At 39.5% G+C, this 11,467-nt stretch overlaps 1 protein-coding gene across 1 annotated transcript in view; it reads right to left on the minus strand.

Annotated features, from left to right (window-relative positions):
• Positions 1-9,875, minus strand: part of apaf1 (apoptotic peptidase activating factor 1) — a gene marked incomplete at its 5' end in the record, with an annotated part of 31,802 nt that extends 21,927 nt beyond the window's left edge. Inside the window, 22 exons of the mRNA XM_079582749.1 lie at positions 69-200; positions 936-1,061; positions 2,305-2,430; positions 2,519-2,638; positions 2,792-2,917; positions 3,012-3,140; positions 3,433-3,576; positions 4,002-4,127; positions 4,217-4,357; positions 4,449-4,574; positions 4,675-4,801; positions 4,871-5,049; positions 5,154-5,267; positions 5,383-5,514; positions 5,597-5,764; positions 5,841-6,079; positions 6,170-6,301; positions 6,392-6,504; positions 6,621-6,810; positions 7,803-8,000; positions 8,084-8,273; positions 9,732-9,875. Of these exons, the coding sequence (XP_079438875.1) occupies positions 69-200; positions 936-1,061; positions 2,305-2,430; positions 2,519-2,638; positions 2,792-2,917; positions 3,012-3,140; positions 3,433-3,576; positions 4,002-4,127; positions 4,217-4,357; positions 4,449-4,574; positions 4,675-4,801; positions 4,871-5,049; positions 5,154-5,267; positions 5,383-5,514; positions 5,597-5,764; positions 5,841-6,079; positions 6,170-6,301; positions 6,392-6,504; positions 6,621-6,810; positions 7,803-8,000; positions 8,084-8,273; positions 9,732-9,875 (3,222 nt within the window). The remainder of the gene's footprint in view (positions 1-68; positions 201-935; positions 1,062-2,304; positions 2,431-2,518; positions 2,639-2,791; positions 2,918-3,011; positions 3,141-3,432; positions 3,577-4,001; positions 4,128-4,216; positions 4,358-4,448; positions 4,575-4,674; positions 4,802-4,870; positions 5,050-5,153; positions 5,268-5,382; positions 5,515-5,596; positions 5,765-5,840; positions 6,080-6,169; positions 6,302-6,391; positions 6,505-6,620; positions 6,811-7,802; positions 8,001-8,083; positions 8,274-9,731) is intronic.
• Between the last annotated feature and the right edge of the window lie 1,592 nt (positions 9,876-11,467).

Consider the following 11,467-nt stretch of genomic DNA (forward strand, 5'->3'; position numbering starts at 1 on the left):
AATACAAATCAGGTTAGGTTCTTCAGTCAAATTAAAGACAAGAATAGCATCAATCATTTCGGATTTACCTTCACAGTGCCATCAAAAGACCAGGACAATAACGTTGACTCTGCAGGCAGGTTAGAAAGTAGAGAGAAACATCTGACTTGCTCTTTGTGGCCCTGTAGTACTTTACAGTCTCCTGAGTGCCAACTCCACACCTGCAGAAAAGCAAAAACACACTAACATTCAAGGCAACAAGACAGTCCTAAAGGTGAGGAGAGGGGAATCATCAATCATAATTATAAAGAAGAACCCCAAAAAAAAAGGGTTAAATCCGGCCTGGCAAACAATATACCAAAAAGAATTAAAAGTTAAACAGTTGTTGATCGTGTAGATTTTGAGGAAGCATGTATCAGAACATGCTAAACTGGCGGGCAGTATTCGAAACCCCAAGAACCCCGCTGTCATAGAGGGATCAATGTGCTGCAGTGGACAGGTCTCTGGACAGTAAAAAAGATGAAGGAGTAGGTGGTGAAATGGGGAGAGGGGGATGAGCAGCAGAGCATGAAGAGTGGGGGTGAAGGGGCTTGGCTCAAAACACTCACACAAACGGAGGGTCCTGCACAAAGCAAGAAGAGATGAGAAGAAGAGAGAGAGTAGAGACGACGAGGCAGCTCAGCGTTACAGGTGAGGAAAAAGAAAGGCTCAGTGCATGGATGAGCAATTTGGCAGAGCAAGCAGTTTTTGTCAACGTGAGTAATGAGACAGGAAAGGGAAATCAATAGTAGTGAGAAGTGTGGAGTGTAAGTGTAAAGAAATGGTTAAAAGAGTGAAATAGGTTTACTGTGTAGGGTGAAGTGATTAATAAGCCAAGGCAATCTCTATAGTACAGGAATAAAAAGGTTGGACAGAGAAGTAAGTATACTTTAGGTGAAGGAGCAAGAGAAACCCACCCGGATTGTGGCGTCCTCAGAGGATGTGATGAGCGTTTGGCCGTTCTCGATGAACTGGCAGTGAAATACTGTCTTTGTATGGCCCTTCAGAGAAGCCAACAGCTTTCCAGAAGGAACCTCCAACACCTGAAGGAAATAAACATCACTATCATCCAAAAGCATAGAACAGGAAAGCGCCAATTGTTTCAGAAGAAACTGATATTACACAAGATTTAAATTTCACTCTTCATAAGATTTTCAATAGAGAAAAAAACCTTTCAGGCTATTTGTGAGTAAATGTTGGGATTGTGAACATAAAGGACATGAAGTGTGAGCTAACAGCAGATCAGTCCACTGACAGCAGAAGGCAGAGCAGGTCTGACAGCTATGCACATACTACCCAGAGTGTCAAGGAACAGGGGCTTTTAAGTTCAAAAGGCTCCACACAATCTCTGAATTAAAAACTCCCCAATGAACAGCTGCTGGATAGGCACTTTAAAGAAAAAGAAACATATCGATATGCGATGCGATGTGCCACGACTGTTTCTGAATATACTGGGTAGTCATAGACGGTGGCATTAAAGTGCATACGTTTAGAAACAAAATAGAAATGTATGTTAATTTTCAATGATTGCACTTTTGTTAGTTATACATACAACAGTGCAGTTGTTGTTTTTAAATACAATACAATATGAATATGAATATAATAAAAAATATGTGTCTGAAGGTGATTGATTTGATGTCATACAACACAATGCACATCATGTAGAACCAACTACGCCTGTAGCATCACTCGTCTGTCCCCGCTGTATCTGTACACTGTCTTGTGAAACCTTGACAGCCAACATTAACCCCCTAGTGGGGGGGTCAGTTGTTGGATTTTGCTGCCAACTTTCCTCAATATCTGACCAGCAATCTTCTCAGTATCCTGCTTGAAAAATGGCTAAATGTATCATTACACGTACTGATGTATCTTTAATCTGTGTTTATGCAGAGTCCACTCATGTTGTGAATGAGAGAAATCGGCTGCAGTAATCTGCTATTTGGAGGAAAAGTGGCACAATGTTCCCCCCTGCTGTTAGCGCACAGTACTGCAATAAGAAGTTACCTATAAAAACACATAGATGTATGTACTTTTTATACTATGTTCAGAGTAACATTTTGCAAGTTGCCTATAATAAGATCACAGAGGCACTGTATCCAACTTAAGGAAAGGTTAAGAATCTATAGCAAAACAATAGGCTCCTCTCTGGATTATTGCATTTATTCCACTTTTTTGTTGCAGTCTTGGTCACTCCTGTACAAATAAAGTACTTCCTTACTTCCTACTGTAGTTTACATCCTTAAGGATAAGCATTCAGCATAAACAGAAGAAGTGAGCATATAATACCTGGACAGTGCCATCCTCCTGTCCGAAAGCCACAGCAGAGAGCTGTCTGCTCAGGCAGGTGCAACGAATCCTTGATGACATCTCCTCCGACTGAAACAACAGTTGACCTTTCCTCCCATCATGCACCTGAAACATACGGTCTCCTGTAACACCGTCTTCATTTGGATAATAGATGAACAGTCTTATTCACACTCATTGTGTAAACCACACTTACTTGCAGCCTGTTGCAATAGTCTGCAGCTGACACAATCATTTCTTCATCACTGAATATAACATCTGAGTCTCTCTTCAGGCGAACAGAAGAAGAGGTGTGCACTTTCTTTGTCTCCCATAACTAGAAGTTGGAATAGAAAATCATAAATAAGTAGTGTGAATAATTAGATAAGTATGAAACACAGAGGGCCCGATCTTCCGTTTGGTGCAACAACAGCGTTGCTCAAGGCGAAGTTGGTAATACAGTCTGCGTTTAGAAATGGCATACAGTTACCCTGACAGTCTGGTCATCAGAGCAGGAGAGCAACTGTGACCCGTCCGGCGAGAACTGGAGTCGTTGAACCCAACTCAAGTGACCACTGCAGTCAGCCACCTTCTTGTTGGACTCTAGATCCCACAGCTGTGGAAAATTATACTCAGTTAATTATATAAGGGATGATTTAATGAGAAAATGATAACAGAAACAGTGACACGCTTTGTGTTGAAACATGTACCTCAACACCATAATTCGAATATGCAATTGCGAGAAGGTTACTAGTAGGGCAGGTTTGACAAAATTGCACCATGCTCAATCGATTGGTCCGGACCTCAAACAACATGTCAGCAGTCTCTATGTCAAATACCTACAGAACACAGGAAACAACAGGTCAACAGGAAACAACAACAGTAATACCAATGTAACAATGTACAATTTCACTCAAAAAATATGTATTCTTCAAATGGTAGCTTACTAATGCTGGGTGTTTTGTTTATACTTTGTGAATATACTTTGTGAATTAAGTACTAAAAATGCAATTATACAACATTACTCTACAATAAAACATGCATTTCTTCATTATAATTACACAGAATTATTAAGGGAATGGCTGATAATGGATAACAGACACAATCAAATCAAACACAAACCAGTCTTACCCAAACAGCATTTCTGGCTGCACATGCAATTCGTTTTCCGTCAGCAGTCCAGGAGCTGCACTTGACAAGTACCTCTTCGCCTTCGTCAAACAAGGCTTTTACATTTATTGTCTTCCACTCATTGGCAGAAGACGTCTCAAAAAGCTATATAAACATATAGAAAAACACACTGAATAAATTAAACAGCAGTTCTCAGACATCCAGGTAGACAAATAAACATGTTGATGATAAATCGAGACAGTTGGACATTTCTTGATACAGACGGCTGACGTTTCCTGATTAACCAAATTACTTCTACAGGGCCAAAGTGTTGAGAGAGTTTGCCTCGTGACTATGACCCTATAACACATTGTTTCTATGTCACTGTCTTGATTTATCTGACTTTTGACACGTTCACATTGAATGCATCCAAAGCGACATGTGCGTCTGGTTTACATGCAAAGTCTATGGTGGACACGCTTATAGGAGCATCCAGATATAAAAACATGCATAGACAGATGCCAATGACGCTTTGGACATGTTCGGTGTGAAGGAGCCATAAATTGAACAGCTTGATGATTTAATATCACCTTAACAGTGCCATCATTGGAGCAAGTGGAGACAATGGCATCGTCTGGAGAAAAACAGCAGTGGTTCACAGGCTCAAAATGACCAAACATGGTATTCTGAGAAGATGGCTTGTTGAGGTTCCAAAGCTATTGACACAATTTGTGGTCAGATCCAGAGCAGTAATGGTCACAGAAAATGACATCACAGTAGTTTATACATGCGGAACAGCTCATACCTTTACATTTAAGAACTTATCGTTGGAGCATGTAGCCAGTAAAAGTCGGCGGGCAGTGTTTGTAAACTGACAGTGGTTTATTTGCTCCTCATGCTCCTCCTCAAACACTCTGATGATCATAGCTCTTTCCACATTCCACACCTCAACACAGGACACAGGAGTCACATTGAATAAAAGCGAATTCTGCTAAACTTGTACCATTTTTTTCACTTAAAAAGTATACAATATTTACCTTTACTTTTCTGTCACTAGAACAGGTGGCTATCAAATGGTCATCTGGGGAGAAGGCACAGCAAAGCACCTCATCATCATGAGCCTGGAGCTCCATCAGCTTTTCCCCTGATGTGCTTTTAAACATCTGTATACAGGGAAGGAACAAAGCAACACTATGGGTTGGTAAGCGTTTCATTTGTAAATATAAGTCAATGATTCACAAATGCATGACATTCTTCCTGTACCTTAAGTGATTTGCTAGCTCCACAAGATGCAATTTTTGATCCATCGTGTGAGAAACAAGCAGAGTACAGCGAACCCTGGTGTGGGTGAATCACCAGAAGAGACAGATCCTCGACGCATTTTTTATTCCTTAAGAAAACACACATTTAGAATAAGTAGAGATATAAATAAGTGGACAGGTGATTGTGGAGCACATACAGCCAGTCAAAGTAAAGTCTTCCCCTGCTGGATTTCTGCAGTGCTTGCATATGGGCCTGTCTGTAGACCTCAGAGGTGAAGGGTTCAGACAGAGCCAGCTGGACAACATCTGGACGGTGCTCAAGTTGGTGACCATTGAGAGAAAGAAACTCTTGGAACTGACTGCGCACATTACTGTTCTGAAAAAAAAAAAAAAAGAAGACAAAAATCTGTCACTAACCTAAAGTTACAACTTTTAATAGTTCTGAGAATGTAGTGAATCGTAAGAGAATGAACCACTAACTTCTTTATCCAAACTGGGTCCATGTGCTATGTAGTCATTGATAAGATGAGCTGGACTCATTACTTGTGATTTAATAGTAACCCAGTCAAGTGAAAACATGAGGGAATAGAGCTCCTAGACACAAATAAAGAGAATAAAAAGTAATTCAACATCACATATATTTCAATAGACCTGAATAATTCCTCCACTTTCCATTCGTCTTTCATCTATGATTGTACAAATGTCATACCTGAGTGAGGTTGGCTTTGGCCATGTGATCTGTGAGGAAACGAATCCAGTAGAGACACTCTTCATCTCCTGAAGTAGGATGTCCATCTCTGTAATACTGCTGGTACTGACGCACAATCTTTGTGTGCAGACTCTGAACACACAGATGTATCATATCGTGGTCAGAGGGATTTAGTAAAGCGGTCTAAAACACTCTTTCCATTTCTATGACTGACCTCAATTTCATTGCGGTTTTGCTCTATCAGAAAGTCCAACTGCAGGTCATGGAGGTAATAAAGATATGGCTTGTTGTTGGTGTCCACAAAAAGAAGTGACTTGTTTGTAAATTCCTCTAGAATATCTTCCACATCCTCGATAGGAAGGTCCCACAAAATTGACAGCACCTGGAAAAAAAGTTTGGAAAATTAGTCTCTGCAAAAATAAGAAGGGTTTTTATGTGTGTGTTATGTATATTCAGACCTTGGCAGGGACTTTGATGTCTTTCTCCAGCACAGTGAAGTCCTTGTACAATTCTCGATGTTCCTCAGGTAACACTTCAATACTGGCAGCCATGGCCTGGTCTAGAGCATCATAATCATAGGATGAAGATTTTCTTATGCGCTTGAACTGCTTCTGCTGCAGCTGTCTCAGGTAGTAGCGCCAACGATCAGGTTTTTCTTTCAGTAAAGCTCCAATGAGAGACACTACAAGAGGCGACCCTGATGAAGAAGATGATCATTGAATTTAATTAACAACAACCTTTGATTTGTAAATGGTCTTGAGATACAAATATTTAAAATTGAACAAACCTTTGCATTCTTTGACAATGCTGCGGGCCTCTTCAGGAAGCCCATGCATGTTACTGTTTGTGTACAGAGCAAGAATCTCCAGGCCTTTCTTCTCATCCAGCCCACTCGCCACTTCTACTTCATACTTTGCTCCTATAAAACGAGGACAAGCTTTGAGCATGCGTTTTGTCACTTCAAGGCTAATGTATTACTGCTAGCGGGAAAGACAGGATGAAGGCATACCGCTAACAGAGTCCACAAGGCTTCTATTTCTGGTGGTCAGCAGTATTCGACACTGAATATCAAATGCTTTCAGTACTGTAGTATCCCAGATATCGTCAAGAATCAGCAAGGACCTAGTTACCATAAACAACAACAAAAAATACTCAAGGCTGCTTCTATCCATTTAGATTTTTTATATTTAAAAAAACAACATAATTAACTTATATACAATAGTGTTCAATGATACAACCTTGGAAATTTCCGGAGCATGAGGAAGCGCATGCGCTCTTTGGCCTCATCCAGAGAGTTTGGAGGCCTATGGAGCAACTGTGGGTCTAGTCCTTGTTCCAAACGGAAGCACAACGACTGGATCTTCACTAACAGGTCTGGTTTGTCCAGCTGGCCAATGGACAACCAGTGAATGCCTCCAGGAAAGCACTCTGCAGAAGAAGTGCAAGGATGAAAACCTTTAACTGATATTATTAACCTCTTAACTACACACCTGAACTGGACACATTTTCGCAAGTTTGGCTTCCTCTAGAAATGGCTTGAAAATAAGCGCTGAAAATAAGCGCTGAAAATAGCGATGAAAAAGAGACGTAAACGAGGATGAAAACGAAAAAGCAATAAAAATGCAATAAAAAACTTACAAAAGAACAAAAAAAATGTGACAAAAAAGCGGCAAATATGCAATAGAACAGTTACAAAAAATGTGACAAAAACATGGCAAAAAGCAACAAAAAAGTAACAAAAAAGTGACAAAAAAGTAACAAAAAAGTGACAAAATAGGGACAAAAATGTGACACAGACGGTACAAAAAAGTGACAAAAATGTGAGAAAAATACAACAAAAAAGTGACAACGCGGTCTTAGCTTTCAAATGAGGCGTTACACTGGCCTATAGGCAGTAAGTTCCAGTCGTTTAGATTTCGGTAAAGCTGAACTGGAGAAAATGTGTTCAGTGGGGGGTTAAAAAGGTTAATGACTAAAATGGCACTCTCTTCAAAATGAGTCGTCAAAGAGAAAAGATACTCAGAAACTAATTGATACCAACACTAGAATCTAAACTAGATAGTTATCTGCAAAGGTATCAACTTGCTTTTTCTAAATTAGGCCTTTATTGAATAGCAAAGAATGGTCTTGATCTTAATCGGACATACTATATGAAATCAAATCAAATCAAAATATAAAATACAAAACTACCAGGCATTCTCTTGAAAAATTTACTAAAGCTTAATTGATGCAATTAAGTAAATAGGCCATAGACATGAGAAGGTGACAGGACTTCACTGTATGAGACTAGATGAATGTACCTTAATGCTCAATTTTTGTACGGTGATGTCAAAATCAATGTTCAGTATCGGGTTAAATCTCTGGTTCGAAAATCAAGTTTGACAGTTTAGTACTGTGACAAAACAACCCAAATGGTTTACCTTCTATAAGGCTGTGGTGCCGAGCAGCTTCAGCAGCCAGCACAGACTTGCCAGAGCCAGCCATTCCAAAAATAGTGACCCAGCCAGGCTCCTTCTGAAGATGATAAAGTTTCTCTCGGACTCTGTTCAGTAGCTCTGGTCTGCTTACAAAAACAACCGGCCTCTGCGGTACACCCCCCTCACTTAAAACTGTCTTGACTATTAAAGAACAGAGTACAGTTTCTTGATCATGACACAGAAACAAATACATGATTTTAGAAGTCACGCTTATTATTACATACCATAAGATGTGTAGTCATCAGGGACACTCTTGTGTGCGGTAGGTGAGGTGCGTGGTAGGTCAGCATGAAGCAGGCCTGCTAAATCTTCGTACGTCTCCTTAATTAAGGCATTGTAGAATGAAATGTAGGTACGATTGTCTTTCCTAAGGATCAACTCAAGAAGTGCTGCAGCTTGATCCTTTCTTGTTGCCTTTGGATGCACATAACAAAACAAAAAAACAATGGAAAATAGTAATAGGTTGCATTCACATTCTACAATTTGATGGCGTCACAGTCTCAGATGGAGGGCAGCAGCCAATAGAGTTCGAGTTATTGTTCACATTAAAACACTTGGACACCACAGTGAGTTAGATGTATTTACCAGCAGTAACTCAGCAGCTGACAGAGTTATTCCATGGCTATTTTCTCCACTGATTATACTGTTTTTAGCTAATGTTAGTCAATGGAAATGAATGCTAAGAGCTGCAAAGATGGCGGATCTCCATGGTAACCGTGGAATTTCCCGAACTCAATACAACTCAATGGGCGAGAAACATTTTTTCACGTTTCCATCTGCTGATGACTGCTTATTTAGACATTACATCAGTTTGGACATTCCTCACAGGTGAAGAACCTGGGTGTGATCTTTGACTCTGAGCTGGCGTTTATTCCACACATTAAGAATATCACAAAGATAGGTTTTAACCATCTAAAGAACATAGCCAGAGTCCGCCCCATTATCTCTCAGGCCTACACGGAGACGCTCATGCATGCTTTTATCACCAGTCGTATCGACAACAGTAATGCCCTGCTTTCCAGTCTTCCCAAAAAGAGGATCTCAGGTCTTCAACTTTTACAAAATTCAGCAGCTCGTGTCCTGTCGAAGACCAGGAGGTGGGACCACATTACCCCGGTTTTAGAATCGCTGCATTGGCTCCCTGTGTGTTTCGGGATCGATTTTAAAGTTCTTTTAATATTTTTTAAATGTCTTAATGGTCCTTCTCATCTTTCAGAACTGCTTTTACCTTACGAACCTTCACGGCCCCTTCGCTCCTCCGGCAGGGGTCTCCTAGTTATTCCTAAAGTCAATAAAAAGACTCATGGTGAGGCGTCTTTCCAATATTACGGCCCTCGCCTCTGGAGCGACCTGAGGAGGAGCTCAGGGCTGCAGAGAACGTTCATGTTTTTAAGAGCAGGCTCAAGAACCATTTTTAGCTTAGCTTTTAACTAATCTATTTATTTAATCCTAATATACAAAATATATATATAGGAGGTTGTACCAGGCATATTGTTATAAATGTTGTAATCTGTAAAGCACTTTGTGATACCTTTCGGTATGAAAAGCTCTTTATAAATAAAGTTTGATTGATTGATTGATTGATTATATTTGCCTGGAGACTACACTGGTTATTACTGTTTCTCTGTTTTAATGTTTGGTGCAGCCCTGTCAGGCACCTCCTGTTGTGACATCGAACTATACAAAACAATTGATTGATCCATTGATTGAATGAACACTTAGATGCCCACCACCCTGACTTTAAACTGTTGTATAGGCTCTTTAGAATCGTGTGATGTCACGTGAACGCAACCTCATACCCTTTTATGGTTGATAAATCCATATCCCACCCTGAGTAATGCTTGTCACTAAAAGAGGAGTTACAAAACCCACCTGAGTCCTGATCTTCTCCTCCTCATCCACCGTCAACACTCCATCGGTGATCATGTGGTCCATTATATAGCTGGGCTTCATGTCCTGCTCGAGCCTGCGGCGGACTCGCAGCAGACAACTCCGCGGTCCTTCGTCAAGTGCCATCGCGGTGGACTGTCACGTGGCACTGAAAATACAAAGTACAGATGTTCAGAAATATCCACCAATTTTAAAAAACACACCGTATTTCCTTGTATGCGTCATAGTTTCATATTCGGATAATGACATCAAGAGTAATTGGGTTTCGCTTCCAACAGTGATATGTAAGTTGACAGCACTTTATTGTGTACATACAAAAAAGAGGTTTATAAATCACCAAACAGGTCTAAGCTTAATCTGTCGCATTTTTAACTTTTCTTACCTGCTTGCTGATTCAATAGACTGACATACTTAAATGTTAAATCATGTCTTGACAAGTTCTTGTGTTGTGAGCTGACAAAGAAACAAAGAAAGCCACCACACGAATGTTCATTTCGGAGAGAAATCTACCTCGATGATGAGTGTATCTTCAGCCGTCACCAGATTATTCCACTATTGGAGATCTCAATGAATAAACCACACACACACACTAACGTACATGCTCAACATCACACCCAGTATGAAAGTGTAGCACAGCTTCCTGGTTCAGAAAGAAAACAACAACCCCCGAGAGAGGCGCAGTGGCCAATCGGGAGCCAGGATTTGATCATGTGACCCATGTAACCGGGCAAACCAATGCGGGGTTTGTTTATGGTTGTCTGCTCAGGAGGGACAGTCTGCTGTGAAAACGTGAGATATCGTGACACAAATTAAGGTTAGGGCCAGGGAAATGGTTAACCTCTTCACTCCCGCCTGAACCGAGAGGATCTTTTTCCTCACGTCATCAGATTTTTTTCCAACATTTTTTTGTTGGGTATTCAACTCATTTTTGTAACTTTTTTGTCATTTTTTGTCACATTTTTGTCATTTTTTCGTCAATTTTTTAACAATTTTTTTGTCACATTTTTGTCACTTTTTTGTAATTTTTTTGTCAATTTTTAATCAATTTTTTGTCACATTTTTGACATTTTTTTGTACATTTTTTTATCAATTTTTTGTAATTATTTTGTCACATTTTTGTCACTTTTTTGTAATTTTTTGGTCAATTTTTAATCAATTTTTTGTCACATTTTTGACATTTTTTGTACATTTTTTATCAATTTTTTGTAATTATTTTGTCACATTTTTGACATTTTTTGTACATTTTTTATCAATTTTTTGTAATTATTTTGTCACATTTTTGTAATTTTTTTGTAATTTTTTTGTCAATTTTTAATCAATTTTTTGTCACATTTTTGACATTTTTTTGTACATTTTTTATCAATTTTTTGTAATTATTTTGTCACATTTTTGTCATTTTTTCGTCATTTATGTGTCAATTTCTTGTGACATTTTTGCCACTTTTTCATAAATTCGTCACTTTTTTGTCAATGTTTTCTCACTTTTTTGTCACATTTCCATCATTGTTTTCGTCTCAGTTTTGTTGCCATTTTCACAGCTTTTTTCCAGAAGCTTTTGGACGGGGGTAAAGCCAAACTGGAGAAAATGTGCTCGGTTCAGGTGGGAGTTAAGGGGTTAACCTTAAGGATTAGGGTTAGGATTAGGATTATTTGTATTTTTAGACAAACCAACTCATAGATCTATACAAACTCACAGCAGACCGTCCCTGCGGAGCATAC

This window comes from Gobius niger, assembly GCF_951799975.1.
Source record: "Gobius niger genome assembly, chromosome: 2".
In the NCBI taxonomy this organism is placed as follows: Eukaryota; Metazoa; Chordata; class Actinopteri; order Gobiiformes; family Gobiidae; genus Gobius; species Gobius niger.